Source organism: Schistocerca gregaria, chromosome 1 (assembly GCF_023897955.1).
Source record: "Schistocerca gregaria isolate iqSchGreg1 chromosome 1, iqSchGreg1.2, whole genome shotgun sequence".
NCBI lineage: Eukaryota > Metazoa > Arthropoda > Insecta > Orthoptera > Acrididae > Schistocerca > Schistocerca gregaria.
In genome coordinates this window covers 502,648,444-502,673,880 of record NC_064920.1, presented here as the reverse complement: position 1 = coordinate 502,673,880, position 25,437 = coordinate 502,648,444, and the positions used below count along the sequence as shown (strand labels likewise).

At 38.1% G+C, this 25,437-nt stretch overlaps 1 protein-coding gene across 2 annotated transcripts in view; it reads left to right on the top strand.

Moving 5' to 3' along the window:
* LOC126354173 (kelch-like protein 38) overlaps positions 1 to 25,437 on the top strand; it is a 138,463-nt gene that overhangs the window by 62,220 nt on the left and 50,806 nt on the right. For both annotated transcript variants that reach the window (XM_050003611.1, XM_050003621.1), the window contains exons 2-4: positions 690 to 1,758; positions 23,377 to 23,485; positions 23,673 to 23,794. In XM_050003611.1, the coding sequence (XP_049859568.1) occupies positions 690 to 1,758; positions 23,377 to 23,485; positions 23,673 to 23,794 (1,300 nt within the window). The remainder of the gene's footprint in view (positions 1 to 689; positions 1,759 to 23,376; positions 23,486 to 23,672; positions 23,795 to 25,437) is intronic.

Here is a 25,437-nt window from a genome sequence, read left to right as displayed (position 1 = left end):
TTAGAATCAGGACAAATGGAAACTGACAGAAATGAATTAGCATATGTGGTAGCCAAGGAAAAGCCAAAAGCTCAATTTGCTGGAAGTCCTGGAAATTAATAAACATGTATCTCAAAGTCCAGATCTTAATACTTTCCCTCTCCTAAACTTTACACAATCCTTTCTGTTTTTCATTGATTCCAACACTGTCTGGTCCTGCACATTCCCCCATTTTTCTGTATTCATTCAGTTCTGTCTGTGTTATCTATATAGACTTATTTACAATTGTTAAGTCTTTCTTTTAACTGGCACTTGTTTTACTTTCGGTGTTTAATACCTGTTGAAACTGAGTAATCGAGTACTGTTTTTCATTTCACGTAGTTCATTTATTTAAAGCAAACTGTTACATAGGACTGTTTTGAGTATAATGTTAATGCTTTTCCTGTTTGCTCCTTTTGTATTTGTATATTGTTTAACTTTTTACTTTTCTAAAAGCACTACCACCAAACTCCCGAAGATGGCATTTACTGTATGTTCCCACACACTCTTCCATTTTCCTGCATTTATTCATACATGTTTATTGTAGAATATAACATTGTTACATTTATGTTGCTTTGTTCTTTACTGAAATGTTTGTTGTAGTGGATTTCTCTTTAGCTCCACACATCCTTGTAGTCTCATTTGAAATAAGATGTTCTTTTCTTCTGCAGGGTGTAGAACCTGATGCTATGGAAGTTGTACTGAAATTTATACAAACTAATGAAATTCCATCTGAAATTTTAAACTCTGATATGATACTGTCAGTGCTTCAAGCCTCAAGTATGCTGCAATTTGAAGATTTAAAAAAGACATGTGTAAGACTGATTGCTCAAGAATGGTTAACAGTTGAAACTTGTTTACAAACAATGCACAAAACATATGAGCTTGATATAATTGAATTATACAAAAAAGCTAAAGCTTTTGCTTTATGGGAGTTCTTCAAAGTGAAACTGTCACCATCATTTACTCAGCTTACGATAGAACAGTTGGAAGACTATTTATCAAATGATGGTTTAAATGTAAGAGAAGGAGAATTTGAAGTTTTTGAGGCAGGAATGAATTGGCTACAAGAGAATCCAGAAAGAGCAGAATATACATGCAGAGTTCTACAGTGTGTTAGGTTCTCACAGTTGAGTGGTTCAGACATAAAGACTATGCTCCTGTATCCCATAAGTTCTGCAGGGAACAAACTATTGAGGTTAATTTTGCACTTGAAAGAGGCATGTGGACACTCATCAGATGAAGAAGCAGAAACTTCTGCTGTACATGATTTATCATATGAAGATGATAAGCTTTCTGCATCTGTAACTCTTTCCCAGATCTCACAACCTTGTCCAAAAAATAATTCTCTGGAGTGTCAGAGTATATGCTGTTGTCTGAAACCAATTGTACACACATCAGATGGAAATTTTGAAAAAAGAGCATCAAATGAAGATCTTGTGAAAAGTGTTAGTGACTTCAGTGAAGGGGAGAAGAATGCTGATGATTTGGTTTCAGAAGATTTAAACCCTGAAATGAAGGAAATTGCTGCTAAGTTGGTGAATACTCCAGCCAGATTTATACCTCTTGTCCCATGTATTGTTGGACATCGAGTGGTACATGAAAACAGAAACCCTATTAAAAGAATATATGTTATATACTTTGAAGGGAGAAAGTTAATGCAACCAATGCCACTTCTGCACTTGTCAAAAATCAATGAGGGTGTACATGAACCAGTTGGGTATCAAGTTATCAGCAGAGGTGAGACAATAAATAAATATATAACACTGTAGAATATGTTCCTATAAACTTAAGGCAGTGGTTTCAGATAATAATAACAGAAATTAGTGGTAGCTAATGAACAATCTGTTTACATGTAACTTATCTCTGTTATGTTATTCATACTCTCAAAGCGGACTGTTTTGCCAGTATGCTACTGTCATTCAAACCATTTGCCATTTTGATAATTGGTGAGGGGCTGAGAGGGGATGGGGTGATGTGTGTTGGCTTGTTATCCTCATTGAACTTTTGCTATCATTTCCTTACTGTTCCATCATTTGTTACTTTGTCTTCAGAGATCTCACATAGTCAACAATGTATGTTTGCCTGTTTCACATCCCTTGACTTAAGAAGTCAAATGACAGAGTGGATTTCAAAGATAGTGGGGTTGTCAGTTTACTTGAACATTTTGAGAAGTATGATTCATTGGCAATGGTCTGACATTCTCTGTGACTGATTGTGGTATATAAAAGATTAAAGAAGCCATTGAAAATATACAAAATCATGTTCACAGTTCTACAGTAGTAATGTTTGGGATGCAGTACTTTCTGTATACACCTTGATTTTTTTATCAAGCTATTCTCATCAGCTTTCATGTGTAGTTCATTGCTGTCATATGGAGTGTTACCCGCCAAATAATTGACAAAGACAGTGGAAGTAATAACTACTCTGGTTCAATGTATCAACTGTGTTCTATGTCAGTGTTACAGTTTCCCTTTATACAACTACATAAATTGTTTTTGTTCAACTAGACCGTAAATCTTATGATTATTCCAAATCCAGAGCTAGTCATTTATATCCACATGCAACTACCACTTTAGTATCACAAAGACTTATCATGGAGTTAGGCATGTTGCACCAGTTACCTTGTACATCACCTCAAATGAAATGATTATTCAACTTTTTACTTCAGTCTGATGACCAAAACACAGATAGAAAATGTATGTGGATAGTATATCCCCCATTGCCACAGAAATAGCTCTGTGATACAAAAGAAGCAATTTTATTGCAGATTTCGAGTCAAAAATGTTCTGTGAACTTTGCAGGCAGAAGTCTGCTTTCCAACTGATTCTTGTTTTATTGACATTCTTGTTTTCTTGACATTAGCCTCTCCTGTTGCTGTGTTTTTCTTCATCACTACTTACTGTTTTTTCTGCATCCTCTCCTGGTAATTCACCTCCTTATTTTCACAATCTTCATCAGTTTTACTATGACCCTTTTTGTACCACACTTTTCTCATTCATTTTGTGTTCTGTTATACTTTTCTTATTTTCAAATACTTTCACTCTCTCTAGCATTACCAATTTTTTTCTGTTCTCACATCAGCTAATTTATTGTTTCTGTATGATTTCTTCTCCCAGTGTCTCCTTCCATAGTCCATTATCCATTATCTATTGACTACTCTCCTCTCCACAGTAACATTGATAAATGTATCACAGTGGCCATGGTATTGCAACCACAGTTGGGAAGAGCAGGTTTCAGTATTCATCCACCATCCAGATTTAGGTTTTCTGCCATTTCCCTAAATTGGTTATGACAAATACGAGAATGGTTCCTTTGAAAAGGACTTGACCTTTTGCCTTCTGCATCCTTATCTCATCTGCACTTGCATTTATCTCTAATGCTCTCATCATCAATAGTATATGAAACCCTAATCTTCCTTCCTTTTCTTCACGGTAGTGTTCTGATTCATGTTATTTGTTACTCTCCATTATTAATGTAAAATTTACTTCCATCCTTATCTCCCTTATTCCATCATATTTAGTGACTCACAGCAAGCCACAACTTCATTATTTTATTAACTTAAAAGTATTCTTATCCTCTGTTATGGATAAAAGATTGCATGATATCAGAAACTATAAATCTCTTATTTGTCTCTAGAAAAACTGCTATCTCATACACCAGTAAGCAGACATTTTATTTATGCATTTAGTTTGACTGTTAAAGCCATTTTTGAATGTGTTGAAGAATATATTTGGTTTAAACAAGAATTTCCTTGTCTGGAGACAAAACTGCGTAGCTGACATTTTGTTGATTTGTTGCAACATTTTTAATTCTAAGGTCTTATTGCTCTAAATGTACTGGACATTTAAAAGAGAATGGTATAGTCGTTCCTAATGGTGAAACTGTTTGATTAATACTATGTTGGATGACATTCTTTGTAGATTTTGTCAGTGTGAAAGTTCCCTCTTGTGTTTTGTGTTATTTCTAGTGCTTTACACATAAGCTCCCATGAAATATACCCCTGAATTTCAAAAAAAGATATTTTTAAGTGCTTCATTTCAGTGATGCAAATAGTTTAAGCACAAGTTAAACTGCCATGTTCTCGCAATGAGTACGGAGAACAGAACAGAACAGAAAACATATTAAAAATGAATGGTACATATGCCTACCACATAGAGCTCACCATGAATTAGAAGTCTTCAAAAGTGACAACACAAGCCCCTGCTTCTCCTTGCCAAGCTACATCACATGGCGTATGGTGTGGTGATTTTGAAAATTTATTCAGGCTATTCCATGGCACATCTTTTAAACCAGGGTGACACAGTGTGGGTAGGCAGACAAATATCAGGGAGAATTTGTTTCTCTTTGAATGCATTAAAAGTATATGAAATACATTGTGTGACTGCCTTTTGTCAAATCACAGCTATGAAATTGATTGCATAAAATAGAAATGAAAATAACATCAATACAGGGATTTCGATAGGGTTTTCAGCACTGAGTTGTGAAGCTCTTGTGAAAAGGCTTCAAGCTATATTTCATAGCATGCATTGTATCTGAGATACCTAGCAACAACAGAAGGTCAGACTTCTGAAGTACCATCAAAAAAATGTTAAAGAATCTTTCTGCCTTCCTCTCTAAATTTTTATACTGATATTGAGTATGTACACCACCAGTCAGTCACAGTGGGGCACTATTTATAATTGATGTAGAAGTTCTCCACTATTCCTCGGTTACCAAATTTGCCGAAACTGAGTAATTTTAGTATATCATCAGAACTTGGATGTCACTGTCAATGAGCATCTCAACTGTGCAGGAGATACTATTGCCAAATTTCCTCTGTGGCTGTAGAAAGTTTCAGCACTATTTTCACAGATTGTGAAATGTAAGCTTGTGTAGTACTCTTTTTACCTAATCTCCATTCTTACAATGTAATCAAACATGGAACGAGTGAGAACACTAGACTGTTAGAACTAACTATGAATACTTGTTCATTTTAAACTTGCAACATCTGTCTGTGTGGCCATGTCAATGCTCCATATATCCAGTGAGGTTAGTTACAACCAGGTGAGATTGGTGACTACCATATGATATGTTTATTTCACAGGCTCTTCAGTTTGCATGCTCCACAGTACTTCACATCAAACATTAAGAACCTGTTATCTCATCATAATCGAAACACGAGGTTTCACCTGGTAACCTAGCTGTGCCTATCCATAAAATTAAAACATATGCAAACTCCTTCCCCATTGCTGTCATCCAATTCTGTAACAAGCTGCCCTGTACTCTGCACACAATTAAATGCTTTGTTGCTTTTTAAGAAAAATATGGAGCACTTCCGTCTGTCACCATCATATTGTTTCATCAAAAATTAATGTATATGGTCAGTTTACACTCTATAAAAAAGTAAATAAAATGCTCCCATCATCTCTCGTTTACGTTGTTTGCTTTCTTTTTTCATTTCACAGTCAGTCACTTCACTTTCTTTTACACTATCTTCACCAATTGTATTTTATTGTGCTCCCTTGTCTCTCCACCTTCTGCCTCTTTTCTCGTGTCTTTTACTGCTAGCCTCCATACATGAAATCTACTTTCCTATAATTTGTCACTATTGTTGCACTTCACACGAATAAATGTAAACTGTGTTTGTTTTTTTCTCTTTCTGCACTATAATAATTACAAAATGTTTTTTCAATGTTTCATATTAGATGTGATGTATAACATACTTATTGTAATGAATGTATAATAATAATAATAATAATAATAATAATAATAATTTACTCAACGTCAAATGATTCATTGCAAATGTATGAAATCAGGTTACAATTCTTGATACATAGCACAATAATAGATTCTTCTGAATATGTGATTGATTAACAAAATGATTAAATTACAAATAAGATGGTGCTTAACACTATTTACATTTTTTTTTTTCAAAGCACTTCTTATTCTACATGTAAGTATGGTATTCTTCTAATGTGTGAAATGGATTTTGTAACAGGAATTTCTTAAGCTGAAATTTAAGCCTCATTGTGGGTAGGATCATAACTTTACTGGGCTAACTTTGAACCTCTATATTGTGGATGCTTTTCATAGAGTGCTGTTCTGTGGCTGCTGATGTAAAATTTTTCTTTAATTCTGGTATTGTACTGATACAAATTGGAACAAATGGTGGGCTTTTAGAATGTACATGTTTACTATGGTTAGTACGCCTGTTATATTTTGCTCCACTGATGATTCTTATAGCCCTTTTTTGAAGTAGCAGTAGCTTATTTAGATTAGCTTTGGTTGTTGCTCCCCAAATTTCTATTCCGTAGATTCATTGAAGTTGGCACTGTAATAACGTGACAATTTCATTTGTCACGTTATTACAGTGGGTCTCTAGTTCATTAAATGATTACTTTTTCCACATAATGGATATACCACCTGCATACAGAAGTGTTTTGGAATCATGAGTGTAATATCTTATGCCTATTTATTTATTTATTTTATTTTATTTTATTTTATTTATCTTACAGCTCGAAACATGTATTTAACATGCATGGGCAATGTTACAATAATTACATTTATATTATGGATACACAATATATATAGATTACATGCTATTAAGTAAAAGATCATTTAAGTATATTTAACATAGCATTCCTGAGTTCAAATCATGTCAGCACCATACTGTATCGGCACTTCAATATTAGCAATTTTTTCAACTCATTTTTAAATATTCTACCAGAAAGCTGTTTCAGGTTGTTTGGCAGAGAATTATAAAATATTGCTTCCTTAATGAATGGGGTATTTGTTGTTAGATTCAATCTTCTGCTCACCATGTGAAAGTCTGATTTGTGTCTTGTATCGTAATCATGGATTTCCATATTCCTGTTTGTCACTTTTTTGTCTTTTTTCACAAATAATATTGATTGAAACATATATACTGCATAGATAGTCATAATATTAAAATTAATAAACAGGTTTTTGCATGACGTTCTGGGTCTTACTTTTGCCATAGTTCTTATTACTCTTTTCTGCAATACAAATACCCTCCTTATATTGTGTTGGCTACACCCACCACACAATACAATTCTATAAGATAGATGGGGATACACCAACCCGAAATACACTATTTTTATTGCTTCAATATCTAGATATTGAACTAATCTCCTTAGTAAATACAGACTAGATGTTATAACTGGGATTCTTAGCCACATATGTAATAGCTCTCTGAAGCAGGGTATTTTCCCAGATAGACTGAAGTATGCCATTGTTATACCACTGCATAAGAAAGGGGATATGTCTGATGTCAACAACTACCGCCCAATCTCTCTTCTGACTGCCTTATCCAAAATTCTTAAAAAAGTAATGTATTGTAGAGTAGCTTCACACCTTTGTAAAAATAAAGTTTTAACAAAAGTCAGTTTGGTTTCCAGAAGGATTTTTCAGCGGAAAATGCTATACATACTTTCACTAATGAAACATTAAATGCTCTGAGTAACTGGAAGTCACCCGTTGGGATTTTTGTGATCTATCACAGGCTTTTGATTGTGTAAATCATTGAATACTTCTAGGTAAGCTCAAGTACTGTGGTATGAATGGGACAGTTCTCAAATGGTTTAAATCATACCTAACTGGAAGAGTGCAGAAAGTTGAAATAAACAGTTCACATAATATGCAAAAGACTGGTGATTTCTCAAACTGGGGAACAATCAAGAATGGGGTGTCGCAAGGTTCAGTCTTGGGTCCTCTGCTGTTCTTAATATACATTAATGGCTTGCCATTCTATATTCACGAAGTTGCAAAGCTGGTACTTTTTGCCGATGATACAAGCATAGCTATCACACCCGACAGACAAGAATTAAGTGGTAAAATTGTAAACAATGTTTTTCAGAAAATCATTAAGTGGTTCTCTGCAAACGGGCTCTCATTAAACTTTGACAAAACACAGTATATACAGTTCCACACAGTAAATGGAATGACCCAATTAATAAATATAGACTTTGATCAGAAAGCAGTAGCTAAGGTAGAATATTCAAAATTTCTAGGTGCATGCATTGATGAGGGGTTGAACTGGAAAAAACACACTGAGGACCTGCTGAAACATTTGAGTTCAGCTACTTATGCTATTAGGTTCATTGCAAATTTTGGCGATATACATCTGAATAAATTAGCTTGCCATGCCTATTTTCACTCTCTGCTTTTGTATGGCATCATATTCTGGGGTAACTCATCACTGACTAAAAGAGTGTTCATTGCACAAAAGTTGTAATCAGAATAAATGCTGGAGCTCATCCAAGATCATCCTGCAGACACCCATTTAAGGAGCTAGAAATCTTCACTGTAGCCTCACAATACAAATATTCACTTACAAAATTTGTTATTAACAATCCGAACGAATTCAAAAGTAATAGCAGTGTACATGGCTACAACACTAGGAGAAAGGATGATCTTCACTACTCAAGGTTAAATCTAACTTTGGCTCAGAAGGGGGTAAATTATGCTGCCACAAAAGTCTTTGGTCACTTACCTAATAGCATCAAAAGTCTGACAGATAGCCATATAGCATTTAAAAGGGAATTAAAAGAATTTTTTAATGGCAACTCCTTCCACTCATTAGATGAATTTTTGGATATAGTAAGTGGGTAATTTCCCAACCTATATATATATATATATATATATATATATATATATATATAAAACAGAAAGAAACTTCCACATGGGAAAAATATATTAAAAATAAAGATTCCAAGACTTACCAAGCGGGAAAGCGCCGGCAGACAGGTACATGAACAAAACACACAAACACACACACAGAATTACAAGCTTTCGCAACTGGCAGTTGCTTCGTCAGGAAGGAAGGAAGGAGAGGGAAAAATGAAAGGGTGTGGGTTTTAAGGGAGAGGGTAAGGAGTCATTCCAATCCCGGGAGCGGAAAGACTTCCCTTAGGGGAAAAAAAGGACAGGTGTACACTCGCACACACACACACACATATCCATCCGCACATACACAGACACAAGCAGACATATGTCTGCTTGTGTCTGTGTATGTGCGGATGGATATGTGTGTGTGTGTGTGCGAGTGTACACCTGTCCTTTTTTTCCCCTAAGGGAAGTCTTTCCGCTCCCGGGATTGGAATGACTCCTTACCCTCTCCCTTAAAACCCACACCCTTTCATTTTTCCCTCTCCTTCCTTCCTTCCTGACGAAGCAACTGCCAGTTGCGAAAGCTTGTAATTCTGTGTGTGTGTTTGTGTGTTTTGTTCATGTGCCTGTCTGCCGGCGCTTTCCCGCTTGGTAAGTCTTGGAATCTTTATTTTTAATATATATATATATATATATATATATATATATATATATATATATATATAAAACAGAAAGAAAGGGAAGTCTTTCTGCTCCCGGGATTGGAATGACTCCTTACCCTCTCCCTTAAAACCCACATCCTTTCATTTTTCCCTCTCCTTCCTTCCTTCCTGACGAAGCAACTGCCAGTTGCGAAAGCTTGTAATTCTGTGTGTGTGTTTGTGTGTTTTGTTCATGTGCCTGTCTGCCGGCGCTTTCCCGCTTGGTAAGTCTTGGAATCTTTATTTTTAATATATATATATATATATATATATATATATATATATATATATATATATAAAACAGAAAGAAAGGGAAGTCTTTCTGCTCCCGGGATTGGAATGACTCCTTACCCTCTCCCTTAAAACCCACATCCTTTCATTTTTCCCTCTCCTTCCTTCCTTCCTGACGAAGCAACTGCCAGTTGCGAAAGCTTGTAATTCTGTGTGTGTGTTTGTGTGTTTTGTTCATGTGCCTGTCTGCCGGCGCTTTCCCGCTTGGTAAGTCTTGGAATCTTTATTTTTAATATATATATATATATATATATATATATATATATATATATATATATATATAAAACAGAAAGAAAGGGAAGTCTTTCTGCTCCCGGGATTGGAATGACTCCTTACCCTCTCCCTTAAAACCCACATCCTTTCATTTTTCCCTCTCCTTCCTTCCTTCCTGACGAAGCAACTGCCAGTTGCGAAAGCTTGTAATTCTGTGTGTGTGTTTGTGTGTTTTGTTCATGTGCCTGTCTGCCGGCGCTTTCCCGCTTGGTAAGTCTTGGAATCTTTATTTTTAATATATATATATATATATATATATATATATATATATATATATATATATATATATATATATATAAAACAGAAAGAAAGGGAAGTCTTTCTGCTCCCGGGATTGGAATGACTCCTTACCCTCTCCCTTAAAACCCACATCCTTTCATTTTTCCCTCTCCTTCCTTCCTTCCTGACGAAGCAACTGCCAGTTGCGAAAGCTTGTAATTCTGTGTGTGTGTTTGTGTGTTTTGTTCATGTGCCTGTCTGCCGGCGCTTTCCCGCTTGGTAAGTCTTGGAATCTTTATTTTTAATATATATATATATATATATATATATATATATATATATATATATATAAAACAGAAAGAAAGGGAAGTCTTTCTGCTCCCGGGATTGGAATGACTCCTTACCCTCTCCCTTAAAACCCACATCCTTTCATTTTTCCCTCTCCTTCCTTCCTTCCTGACGAAGCAACTGCCAGTTGCGAAAGCTTGTAATTCTGTGTGTGTGTTTGTGTGTTTTGTTCATGTGCCTGTCTGCCGGCGCTTTCCCGCTTGGTAAGTCTTGGAATCTTTATTTTTAATATATATATATATATATATATATATATATATATATATATATATATATATATATAAAACAGAAAGAAAGGGAAGTCTTTCTGCTCCCGGGATTGGAATGACTCCTTACCCTCTCCCTTAAAACCCACATCCTTTCATTTTTCCCTCTCCTTCCTTCCTTCCTGACGAAGCAACTGCCAGTTGCGAAAGCTTGTAATTCTGTGTGTGTGTTTGTGTGTTTTGTTCATGTGCCTGTCTGCCGGCGCTTTCCCGCTTGGTAAGTCTTGGAATCTTTATTTTTAATATATATATATATATATATATATATATATATATATATATATATATATATATAAAACAGAAAGAAAGGGAAGTCTTTCTGCTCCCGGGATTGGAATGACTCCTTACCCTCTCCCTTAAAACCCACATCCTTTCATTTTTCCCTCTCCTTCCTTCCTTCCTGACGAAGCAACTGCCAGTTGCGAAAGCTCGTAATTCTGTGTGTGTGTTTGTGTGTTTTGTTCATGTGCCTGTCTGCCGGCGCTTTCCCGCTTGGTAAGTCTTGGAATCTTTGTTTTTTATATATATATATATATATATATATATATATATATATATATATATATATATATATATATATATATATAGAAAGAAACTTCCACATGGGAAAAATATATTAAAAACAAAGATTCCAAGACTTACCAGGCGGGAAAGCGCCGGCAGACAGGCACACTGAACAAAACACACAAACACACACACAGAATTACTAGCTTTCGCAACCGATGGTTGCTTCTTCAGGAAGGAGAGGGAAAGACGAAAGGATGTGGGTTTTAAGGGAGAGGGTATGGAGTCCGCTTAGGGGAAAAAAAGAACAGGTGTAAACTCGCACACACACAGACATGTCTGCTTGTGTCTGTGTATGTGCGGATGGATATGTGTGTGTGTGTGTGTGTGTGTGTGTGCGAGTTTACACCTGTCCTTTTTTTCCCCTAAGGGAAGTCTTTCCGCTCCCGGGATTGGAATGACTCCTTACCCTCTCCCTTAAAACCCACATCCTTTCATTTTTCCCTCTCCTTCCTTCCTTCCTGAAGAAGCAACCATCGGTTGCGAAAGCTAGTAATTCTGTGTGTGTGTTTGTGTGTTTTGTTCAGTGTGCCTGTCTGCCGGCGCTTTCCCGCTTGGTAAGTCTTGGAATCTTTGTTTTTAATATATAGAGAGAAACATTCCACGTGGGAAAAATATATCTAAAAACAAAGATGATGTGACTTACCAATCAAGAGTGCTGGCAGGTCGATAAACACACAAACATACACGCAAAATTCAAGCTTTCGCAACCTACGGTTGCTTCTTCAGGAAAGAGGGAAGGAGAGGGAAAGATGAAAGGATGTGGGTTTTAAGGGAGAGGGTAAGGAGTCATTCCAATCCCGGGAGCGGAAAGACTTACCTTAGGGGGAAGAAAAGGACAGGTATACACTCGCGCGCACACACACACACACACACACACACACACACACACACACACACATATCCATCCGCACATACACAGACACAAGCAGACATTTGTAAAGGCAAAGTATTTACATGACAATTTAAAACAACAAATCAGATAGATTTCTGAAAAATGTATCCATACATGCCCCAGATGATCTATACACGCCAATAATTGCTATATTTTCTCTACCCCATTTTAGATTTAGTGCAGCAAATTCTGTGAGTTCTTGTATGCAGTACTTATGTTAATAACACTGAAATTACTTACTTTAACAGTGAAGATTGCTACACTACCCCCAGACTTGTTTTCCTACTAAAGGCAGAACAAAATTTCATGGAGAGTGATTGATCAACGCTAATTAGGTCTTCAGTGTATCAGTGTTCAGTTGTGTGTAAAATATCAGGTTTATCAGTACATGTAATAATATCCAGATCATTGTACTTGTTTTTAAAGCTACCGATATTCTGATGTATGACATTAAGTCTGATTTTCTTCTGCTGGACTATGCAGGATGATTTAGGGCTACCAGACAGTCTGGTAGAGTTTATTAGTTTCCCAGGCTTGCCTGCAATGGCTGTTTGTGTGGCAGATTCTGACTTGATGGGTTGTGCCATTCCATGGTAATGCAGTTATTTACATTGCTTAGTGGAGAACTTTGTCTGATTTCCTCGATAGTTAATTTGCTGACAGTCTTTTTGCCTCTTTTATTCATGTGCATACCATGAGTTGTGTGCAGGTCTCTGTCTGGATTGCTGTCATTTACCAGGGACACATCGTGAAATTTGTTGCATATTGTTTTAAATCTATAATTTGTCTTGTACACTTCCAAATTCACTATAGATTGTCCATGTGATGATGTTTGTTGTAGCATAACCTCAGTGTTGTACACAGTGCAGACATATAGTGACATATCTTATGACTGAAGGTACAAACAGTCAACATCTATCTACCCTAGACATTAGTGTGAAACACATTGTTAGTACTGCATGGGCATAACTTCAACACTGTGTGGAATATTAACGATAATTACTTTAGTGTTTATCAACTTACCGAGTGCCACTTTCATGTGCCTGATAGCGTCATTTGCTTGATTTTTTGCTACATCATTTGTACCTCCTCCCATAATTACAACACAATCATTTGGTGAAAAACACTCATTATTTTGCACAAACAGCTTCACCAAAGCAGAAAGAGGTGCTCCAGGTTGACTGTGAGCCACAGCTGTAAAGTCATCCAGGATACTCACGATGTTTAGCGGCATTCCACGACCAAGACTGTCTCCATATATTAGAATCCATCTCTTCTTGTGTTTATGATTCTCCTCACTTCTTCTGTTGTTCTCTTGAGCCAGTTTCTTCCATACACTGTCACGAATTTCACTGTTGTTATCTTGGATAGTTTGTTTACATTCACTTAGGTTAGCACATGAGGTTAGGGCTTGCTTTTTGAACCTGTTACCTACAGTTTTTTCGCAGTTTGAAATGTTGCTCTTTTTTTTTGCACTGATTTAGTTGCTACATCATCCACTATTTTAACAAGAATCTGATACCTGTTTTTAGTAGTAAAGGCCAGAGAGCTTTCTTTTGTTTTTGATTTAGGCCAGCAGTTGTTGAACAGGCAGTGCTGATCAATTTCACTCATGTTTTTATTTAGTAGAGAAACCTCAGCCTTTAGACACTGAATTTCACTTTAGTCTTTAACTAAAGCTGAAAATTCTCACGTACAGTTATAATTTTTCCTCTTTGTTATTTTACCTGTGTTTTTGAGGCAGCATTGAATACAGTTCCAGCCTGTCATGAATTCGTTGCTTTGTTTCACTGATGGATCGATTTTAGCACATCAAAAATGGAAAGAATGTTTACATTCCATACACCTGATGCCGGTTATCAACACGTTTTTGCATTTTCTACAATTTTCATTGTCTTAGTTAGGATTTTTACATGGACTAAATGTTGCATTTCTAGTTGCTGTCATACATAGAATGTTTGGGTAGAGGTAAGAGGGGGCCTGATCGCCATAATATTGCCAGATTAAATAAATCAATAAATAAATATAAAATAGGTTTTCTGCTAAAATGATTTATATTCCTTGCTGGTAATTTAAAAAGGTCATATGGTTTAATTTGCTGTTCCTTTCTGATGCAACCTATTATTTCAGTGTCACATTTTCATCTAGAGTTTATCACTGTGATTGTGGCACTTTATATGACACAGCAGTTCTTTTTTGTGCTGCCTACCTAAGGAATATTAATGATGTTATAAATAACCAAATGTTGTTTAATTTCTATTTGAAATGAAGGGTTTGTCTATCAGCTCACATAACTAAATAGTGCACCTACTGATTACCTAACAAATTCATCAACTAAGTTATTCATGAAACATATGAATATATTTACTTTTGCACTGCTAACTTAACTAATCAAGAACTACAGTCAAAAAACTCAGTGAATATCATGTGCACTGTACTACATTGCCAAATGGGAAACACTTTCTTAGTGTGCCTATAAAGGAGTTGTATCATTCTACTGGGGAAACACTATTCTGCCTCCAAGACTTCTTCTCACTCTTCAGTATACAGACCGAGTATATTACTAAAAGACATTTACTGCTCATTTTGTAGTTTCATAATTAATTTACATGTTATTAGACACAAGACACACCCAATCTATACAGTTAAAAGGTACAAAATAACAGTTAAAGCATGAATTTTGTGTTATGATGATGGTCAGTAATTAGTATTAATACTCAGCATCGTATTTTCACTATTGTACAATCTTGTTAGTTCTGCTTGTTACAGCTGACGTGCACTGTAGATTGTCTATAATACTAATATTGAAATGATTCATCCCATGAGAAAGAAGGAAGTCACTGTGATGATGATTGTTGTAGCATAACCTCATTGTAATGTTGTACACAATGCAAACATATAGTGACATATCTCATGACTGAAGGTACATAGAGTCAACATCTATTTACCATAGATATTAGTGTGAAATAAATTGTTAGTGCTGCTTGGCCATAACTTCAACACCATATTTTGTATACAGTGGACAATAAAACCCAAAAATTAAGATATGCAAATGCAGGTCATGCCAAGTTATCATACTCTAAGTGAACCACTGCACTAGAAATAGCCAAGTTTAATCTGTAAGGAGATATCATGTATACCTGTGGGCTATATGCATGATTGTCGAGTTGCTGGTTGTGCCACTCCAATTGAAGGCCACAATTTTAAACCCAATGTCTTTGTGCAAAAAATTTTATCCTTTAGCTTGCTACTATCTAGTTCTACTTACAAACATTATTTATTGAAAACCCATATGTTTCTTACAGAGATAACTTGGAGCTCCAGATTGCTTCTGAGCCAGAATCTTATATACAGTATAAATCCGTTTTCCGTAACAGATCCCTTTTCCTTTCCACATTTATGTTTTCTAATATTTTAAAATGAAGTTTCTTCTATTGTTACATCTTGTCAAAAATATGAAGCTAATGTAAAACTCCTTCCTTTTATAGTCTCTGTTTGTAAAGAAAACTGACTCAATGCTCACCGACCACCACCACCACTATTAAGACATTATTGCAGACACCATAATGCTTATGACTGCAGATTGTTATAAAGCCAACAATGCATAGTACAAACCACCCTGCTGTAGTATTATGACTTTGTGAACTGTCTGTTCTACTTTTTTCATATCTCTTGTCTCCTCTTGAGACAATAATCAATTAAATTGGCCTGTTACCACAATTTTAGTTTAAGAAACTGTTTTGTAATTGTTATGAATTCAATCTCCAATGAACCGTGGACCTCACTGATGGTCCCTGAAGAGAGGCAACAGCCTGGAATTCAGTACTAGGAAAAATAATAGGAGAACTGGACTGGGAGAAATGAATGGAAGGGAAAGCCACCTGGTAGAATTTTGCACAGAGCACAATTTCATCACCACCATGAGAGAAGTTTGTATTCATAGAAGAGACCTTAGATACACTTGAAAGTTTCAAATAGATGGTAAAATGGTAAGATGAGATTTTGAAACTAGTTTTAAAACTGCAAAAGGTTCCCTTGGGCAGATGTGGACTCGGACCATAATTTATTGGTTATTAACTGAAGCAATTGCCAAAAGGTGTGAAATTAAATACTCTCTGTGATCAAAAGTATCCAGACACTTGGCCGAAAATGACTTAAAAGTCCGTGGCACCCTCCATCGGTAATGATGGAATTCAGTATGGTGTTGGCCCACCCTTAGCCTTGTGACAGCTTCCACTCTTGCAGGCATATGTTCAATCAGGTGCTGGAAGGTTTTTTGGGGAATGGCAGCCCATTCTTCGCAGAGTGCTGCACTAAGGAGAAGGGACTTCTTGGTATTGAATGGGTGGCAGCTGTCGAAGTGGAGGTATTGCTGGTGGTTAGTAGGTTTGATATGGACAAGTGGACCACCCTGTTGCTGACCACGCTGCCAAACATGATATCCCTCATCTCAATGACTGCTTCACAGCCTGTGCCGTATGGATCCTTCCCACCAACACCAGCTTTTCTGAACTGCGCAGGTGGGAACTTTCCCTGCAATACATCCTACGTTCCCGTAACCCTCCTGGCCTCAACCTTCATTAGTCACTGTCCTCACCCATCCAGCTCCCTCCCTGTCCCCATTCCAGCTCTACACAGCCGTCATTTCACTGCCACATTCAGTCTTTTAATTTCTTTTTATTTCTCTCTTTTCCGCTACTTACCCCCTCCCCCCTTCACACCTTCTCTCATGCCCTACGTCTAAACTGCAACACTTCACTGTCTGCCACTTCCACCATACTCTCCCTGCCCCAGCCTCCCCCTTACCACCACCCAGTCGCCACTCCCATCATGCACTGGTGCTGCTGTTTGCAGTGTGATTTCAGCTCGCTGAGACTACAGACGTGTGTGCAAGTTGCATTTACATGTGTGTGTGTGTGTGTGTGTGTGTGTGTGTGTGTGTGTGTGTGTGTGTGTGTGTGTGCGCGTGCGTGAGTGTGCGCGTGCGCACGGCGCACACGCCTTAATGGCGAAAAGCTGTGAATCTTTTTGTTGTGCCTGTCGCGACCCAGCATCTCCGCTATATGGTGAATAGCAACTTTCTTTCTCTGGTATCATTAGCAAGTAGTAATTAGTTAAGTGGGAGTTAGAGTATTAGACTACCTGAGAAATAAGAAGGAATACTTAAAATTGTAGGTTATAATGCGTTTGTGAATTGTGTTGTGGGAAAATGATGGTAGTAGAGTGTAAGTACAGTAATGACAGAAAAGTTAAGTGGATTAAACAGAGAAAATAATGTTTTAGGATTAAGAATGTAGCTGATGAACTAGGTGAGGCAAGCTACACTAGAGTAAGAAAGAAACCAAGAACATAGTAGATCTTTGTTGAGTTATGTTTGTATGAAAAGACTTTTCCAAAGACATCCCAACCCAATTCAAATCATTTTTGAAGGAGAGGGAAGTGGCACAGTCAAGTAAAAATTATGACAGCTTCCTTGGCGACACAGAAGTAAAGGAAAACTGGTCAAGCCATAAGAGACAAGGGGAATCTACTGATGGAGTAGGTATGATTTGGGTGGCCTTTTTTCCCCCATGTCTAGGCAGGAGAAGTAGTATGAGTTGGGGCATACAAGTGTGCAGTAGACCAGTGTGCAGGAGGGATTGTATCAGTCTACCACCTGCCCCTCTAGCTGTCTGAAGTCTTCTATCGAACTGCAGGTCCCATATTGATGACTCAGACGCTGGTAATCACAGTACTGCCATCCTTGCCGAGTCCATTGAGGAGAACTTAGATGTCTTCAATCAGCAGGCAACCTGGTGGCTTACCCCTCCCCCCTCCTCCCCTCCCTCCTCCTCCCCCCCCCCCCCCCCCCGCCCCCACCCCACACCTGACTAAAAGGAGTCTCACAATCACACTTCTTGGCCCTATGAGTTCAGGTCCCATTCTGTGGTTTGACCTGCCACTTTCAAAATTCTACAGAAGTACGAGCCATATGGGGAATGACGCCTTACGTGATACACAAGTGACCTTACATTCGATCTCCTGAATCCCTTGTCATGGCTTTGCATCTCCACCTGCGATTCAACTATTTGGGCGAGGACACTTTCTGGGTATGTCATCTTCTTCTGTTGTCTCCTTTCCTCTTTCGCCCCAATGACAGTATTGGATTTCTCTGCACCCAATGTCCAGCATGGCAGCCAGTCCGTTGTGGGGGGGCCGTCATGTACCAATTTCGTGGTAGCCCCCTGACAACACAGGAATCACACTGCTGATGCATGAACTGTAAACTCCCCACGTATGCCAAAGAGTAGATGCCTGTCTTCCTGGTGTCAGGACTTCTGGAAATGGTCATCACGCCAGTTGGCCTTTGCTGTGGCTGGGTGGCACCTGTGGGGAGAGTCCCTGATCAGAGTGGATGGCGTCAGGGTGGATGGCCTGCAATGAAGCGGACTAACTAATCTCTTGCTGGCGACAGTACGGCACCAGCAGTCTCTGTGAAGGGCAAGATAGAATACAATGCCGACAGGTATGACCCTAAATATTTCTCTCTCTCACTACACCATGGAGCTACAGAACGGAGAGAGCCATATTCGCCTCAGTTTTTAGTCTGTAGCTGAACTGATGGGGCCTCTTTTCTACCAATGAATCCTCAATTTTTCATTGAACACCTTGAGAATAAGTTTGGAGAAGGTAACAAGCTGGGGGATATTCCTGTTTCCGTCACTCCCCATAAAAGCCTCAACATGATCCCGGGGATTATTTTCCATTGTGACCTCCTCTTGTGGTCTGATGATGAGCTCTGTGCCAGTTTAGAATGGCGGGGTGTTCATTTCATCTGGCACACTTACAGGGGACCCAAAGACAACAGGGTTGCTACCGGTGCCTTCATCTTGACCTTTGAGGGTGATTCATTGTCTGAAAAGGTCAAGGTGATGGTTTACCACTGTGACATTAAACCATACGTCCCTCCTATGCGGTGCTTTAAGTGCTGGAAGTTTGGGCACATGTCTTCCCACTGCACTTCCAGTGCCAAATGTCGAGACTGTGGACATCCACTGCACCCTAATACTCCATGTGTGCCACCTTCCACTTGCATCAACTGTGGAGAGCACCACTCCCCCTGCTCGCCAGATTGTCCAGGAATCCAAAAGAAGTGGAAAATTATGGAGTACAAGACCCTGGACTGGTTTGCTTACACAGAGGCTAAACGTAAATTTGAAATGTTACACCCCATTCGGTTGACATCGACATATGCTGCAGCTACAACACCAATGCCATCCCAAGTGCCAGTGGTTCCTCACTCTGTGCCACGAACAGTGGGCCTCCGAGGCACCAGAATGCATCCACCCCCTTAGTGGTAGGGGGCAAATATTCTTCCGTTGCTCCCAAAGCAGGAGCAAGCCGCCTCATCCCCCCTCCCCCTCCAAAATGCAGGGGACATCAGTCCTCTCTCCCCTGCCGGAGCAGCAACTGCCTCCCACAGCTCCTCTCGTGCAGAAGGGTCTGCAGTTGACCATCTCGTTACTTTGTCCACCCATGTCATGAATGGTTTTTTGTGGAAATCCCAGACTGTGGCAGTGTTTTTCGATTTGGAGGAAGCCTTTGACACCTGCTGGAGAACTGGTATCCTCCAAACTCTTTACACGTCGGGATTCCATGGCCACCTGCCTTGCTCCCTTCAGGTATTTTTACAAGATCGAGTTTTTAAGGTGCATGTGGTTTGTCTTGTCGGACACCTGTATCCAGGAAAACAGTGTGCCTCAGGGTTTCGTCCTGAGTGTCATCCTCTTTGCTATCGCCAATATAGTGGTCTGTCTCCCACAAAGCATTTCTGGTTCCCTTTTTGTTGACAATTTTGCCATCTATTGCAGTTCTCCACAGACCTGTCTCACAGAACGACATCTGCAAAGGTGTCTTGATTGTCTTTACTCCTGGAGCAATGGCACAGGCTTTCACTTTTCCACTGACAAAACAGTCTATATGAATTTCTGGTGCCACAACTGGTTTCTCTCACCATCTTCACATCTTGGACCTGTTGCCATGCCATTCGTTGACACTACAAAATTCCTGGGGCTCATGCTCGATAGGAAACATTCTTTGTCCTCCCATGAATCTTACCTGGCAGTCCGCTGTTTGTGGTTCCTCAATCTTATGTGTCCCCAATGGTACTTCCTGGGGTGCCGATCAAACCACCATCCTCCATTTGTACCGGTCACTTGCCTGTTTGAATCTTGACTATGGGTGCTTTGTTTATGCGTCTGCATGCCAGTTCCTTTTACACCGTCTCACCACTTTCCACCATTGTGGCATCCGTTTGGCCACGGGCACCTTTTATACTAGCCCAGTTTAGTGTGTATGCTGAAGCTGCTGAACTACCCTGTCCTACCACCGTGACTTTCTCCTCAGCAGGTATGCATGCCGTTTGTTTGCCATGTGTGACCACCCACCCTATGCCTTCTTCTTTGATGATTCCTTTGATCATCAGTATGGAGCTTGTCCTTCTTCTCTGTTACCTCCTGGAGCCCGCTTTCGGCACTTGATACAGCAGCTTAACTTCACACTACTTGCACCTTTCCTGTTGTGTGTGAACCCTTCACCACCCTGGCTCCGTGAAGTGGCCCATGTTAACCTTGGCCTCCGTTTGCTTCCTAAGGACGCTGCTCCATCCTCGGTCCAACACCTTCAGTTTCACAACATTTGCATGGAACTTCGCGATAGTACCTCCAAGATGAAAAAGAATGTTGCAGCGGGAAGAAGTTATACTAATTGGTCACAAATTCATGTTGATACAAGCATTGTTAGAAAAAGCAAATCTGTAAACTTTTGTGGCAATGAATGAATGTGTGATGCTGCAGAGCAGTTTCACTGTGCATCTGGCAAGGATAGTAAAAAGGGGACATGTAAGTATCAGGATGTAATGTCTTTTGCGAATTTCATTCTGTTTACTCAGTTGAGCAGTAACTGTGCCTTGCTGAAATGCAGTGAACCCAGTTTCAATTCCTGTAGTATACATTTAGTAATTTTCCCTAACTTGAAGATGCTGTATCATTGTGTACAGTTGCTGCAGTTCTTAATGCAACACTCTGCATCCTGTCAATGATATGTTGAAAACCAGTTTCCAGCAAGATCTGACATAATATTTGAGTTTCTCTGTTAGAATACTGTGAACTGTACAATCAGATGTTTTTGACAAGTCAGAGAGAATACCAGTTGTCAATATTTTGTCATTCTAATTTTGTGTTATCTGGTTGGTGCATCAGAAAAAACAAGATCAATTTGATATTTATATTTGTCATAGTATACACATTGCTCCAGCCAGCTTCGTGTGAGGCTGCCTTGAAACTTTTTATAGTATGTTCATTAATTACCCTGTTCTCCTTTATACCACTGGTTGTTTAGTATGACTAGTTTTGCATCATGCTTAGAGAAGCCATTCGTTACTGGGTAAGCATATCACTGTTTAAGAGTTGACATTCAAAAATATTCTTTGTTAATGTCCTGCTTTCCTATGTGATTCCGATGTGAAAATTAACAAGAGGACATATGTTTTAAATGTTCAGTGACATGTATAAATTGTTCCTTTTAACTGAATCTTTCAGTAAATTGATATTTAAGTCTCCACAGACTACCATTTTCTTTATTTTACCTGTTAGTTGGCATGGCAATGACAAAAGTTTTTGTTAGAATATTTGAAAGTTTCACCGTGGGGAACTGTACACTGTAACAATTATCAATCAATCAATCAATCAAATTATGGATGATGTTTCTTGTAGTCAGAGTTCACGAGCTCTATCTTTCAACTGTTGATCTGAGTAGTAATTAGTGACATCAGTAGATTTGGACTCAATTTTTTTATGATCATGAGATCTCCTCCATTATCCATATTTTTTCCTAGAGAACTGGCAGCAAATTTACAGTCTTATATATTTAACTTAGGGGACCTTGTATTTACATGGTACTGAGATAGACATGGTGATTCAATTTAATTTTCACATTCTAGCTCATGTAAACAGATAAGAAGTTTGTTAACTTTTGATTGGGGGAAGATATTCAAAATAACGTGACACCTGTCATTTCATAGCTGAAAACTAGAACATGAAATTTGAAGTATCCCCACCTTTTCTGACCTGCAGTTGCAGCTGAAAAGCCAGAAGTGTGCTAAATTCTTGGATGAATTATTTTTACTCTAATAAAATGATGCATTAATTCAGCTCAAGTTAATTTCTCTCCGATAATCAACATTTGTTGTAATACTAACTTCAGACTACATCTAAATTTGTGAGCATATCAGTGCAACTAGCTCCCACTGTTTTATTCTCGTGTTTTATTAATTACACTGAGCAGAGTGGCGCAGTGATAAGACACTAAGGAAGATGAGAGCTCAAATTCATCTTGAAATATGCAAGTCTTGGTTTTCTTCAAATACTATTATTTGCATAGGTCAAATACTGGGTTGGTTCCTTTGTAAATGACACAGCTGGTACACTTCCACATCATTACCCAATCTTAGCTTGTACTGTGTCCTAAATAACCTTTGTCATTGATGGGAGATACATCCTAATGTATCTGCCTTTTTCCTGTCAATATAACTTACAACATTCTTTCAGTATGCAGCAAAAACACTTAAACACTTTTTGCAAAAACACTTAAACACTTTTTGCAGTCAAAAACATTTAAACACTTTTTGCAGTCAGCATGAAGGCTTCAGACAAAACAAGATGTAGATTTGCAATTTCCTGGCAGATTAAAACTGTGTGCCGGACCGGGACTCAACTTGGGACCTTTGCCTTTTATGGGCAAGTGCTCTACCAACTGAGCAACACAAGTATGATCTTGACTCATCCTCACAGCTTCAATTCTGCCAGTACCTCGTCTCCTACCTTCCAAACTTTACAGAAGCTCTTCTGCGAACCTTGCAGAAATAGCACTCCTGGAAGAAAGGATATTGTGGAGACATGGCTTAGTCACAGCATGGGGGATGTTACCAGAATGAGAGCACTTTCCCGCGAAAGGTAAAGGTCTAGGTTCCGAGTTAGTCTCGGTCTGGCACACAGTTTGAATCTGCCAGGAAGTTTCATATCAGTGCAAACTCCACTGCAGAGTGAAAATCTCTTTCTGGAAGATGTAGAGTTCCTTATGTTGCAAGAAAGATTGATGTACTGGTGAACTACTACAACCCTTTATGCCTGTCTGTAATGTAATGATGTTTCAGGAAGGGAGCTTTTCATTATTGGGGGTGAATATTTTATGGGACATGCCAACTGGAACAAGTCTATCTGGAAATATGATATATTCAAGGAAGACTGGACATATGAAACAAGGTATTAGATTTTCTGTTTTATTGTGGAATAATATTCAGCTATTTATATCCTTTCAGATGTTAGTCATTTTTTAAAGACTGTGCATAATGACATTTTACAACATAGTGTATGATATACTACTCAACTTGTTGAGACTTTAAACGAGAAATAATAATTTTTAAAACTTAGTGAAATTTAATTGTTTCAGTTTACCATCACCTAGAAGACATCATGCTGTGTGTTGTCTCAATGATGAAATTTATGTTATTGGAGGTTTTGGGCGACATAGATTAATAACAGCATCTGTCACAAAATACAATGTTGTCACTAGTAAGTAAAAAACCTGTGATACATATACACACATATATTTATTATAATTATACTAATAATAGTGATAGTAATAATAATAATTATTTGCTTTTATGGCCTCATTGGACCACTTTAGTCACAATCATTTCCTGGTCCTCTTCTTCAGTAGGCACATGTTTCGTTCTTTTTTAACTGCCCAGTATCTTTTCATTTGTTCTGATCTTTCCTGTCTTTCCTCATCTGTAAATACCCTTTTCATTGTGTGTCATTTGTCTAATTTTCGTTTAAATCATATATTTTTGTCTTTCAGTTTCTTGAGATTTTCTGTCTTGTTTTGCAGATCATCCAAGGTTATATCTAGTTCCCCCCATATACTCTTTAATTTCCTTGATCCATCCTACTTGTTGCTTCAGATTCCACAGTTTCTGCATAATTTTTCTTGCTAACCTGGTTTCTGGCATCCTCATTATGTGGCCAAAAAAAGAAATCCTCTTTTTACGTATAGTATCTGTGATGGGCTGCACTTCCCTGTACACTATCCACTATTGTCCTTCCTTCTGGTATTATTTATTTATGCATGTTCTAGCTATTTTTCTCTCTACTTTTAGTATTTTGTCGACTCTGTTTCTCTAGTGACTTTAAAAAGAGTCTCTCCTGTGCATGTCACCTGTGGCTGGACCACCATCTTGTAGTGTTTTAATTTTGTTTGAACCGATAGACATTTCTTATTGTATGTAGATCATGTTAGTTTTGAGCTTGTATCATTTTATTGGTTCTTTCTTACCAAGCAGGTTTTTCATCCAAGTTGTGTGTTATAATCTCTCCAAGGTATTTAAATTGCTTGACTATTTTAATTTTTTCTGTTGTCTACTGTTACACAGTCTATTACTAGTGGTTCTGTTACCATCATCCTAGTCTTTTCAGAAGATATTTGAAGTCCTATTTTTTGTGCTATATTTAGCAACCTCATTTTTTGATTTCTAGCTTCTTGTACATTATTAGCTAGTAATGCCAAGTCATCTCCGAATCCCAAACAGTTTAGATTTGTATCATCTTTCTTGGTTCCAGTTGTTATGTTTTTAGGATTCTCTTTGTACCATTATTGTCAATACTGGATGTAATAGGGTATTAAAGTGATTTTGTTCTCAAGTACAATTACAAGAAAATAAAAATACAGAAGATAAACATGTTTCCACTTGATAAACACAAACAAAAAATTACACATGTACATTAAATTCAAGGTTGAAATGGGTATCGGACAGACCATGACCTATAGGAATCCGAGGAAAACAGACTGGGTGACATATAGGAGGGATCTTGACTTAGGCTTATCAGAAATTAAAACCTCAATAAGGAATCCAGTAGAGTATGAGGGAGTAGTGACCTCATATCAGGACAACTGCACAATTACCAAGAAGTGCACAAATAGGAGTGTGCCTTGGTGGATTAATAACTTGGAAATTCAAAGAAGACAGGTACGAAGTGACTGGTAGCAGATATTTTTCTACACCCTATAAAGGAACAGTCACAGAGTTCGACAGCATCTACCATGGATAAAATTCATTCAGGTACAAAGTCAAAGTAACATTGTGAGACGTAAAGGACAATGGACTAAATATCGTGAGGCCCTTGTCAATTACAACCTTGCAATCAGACAAGCAAAG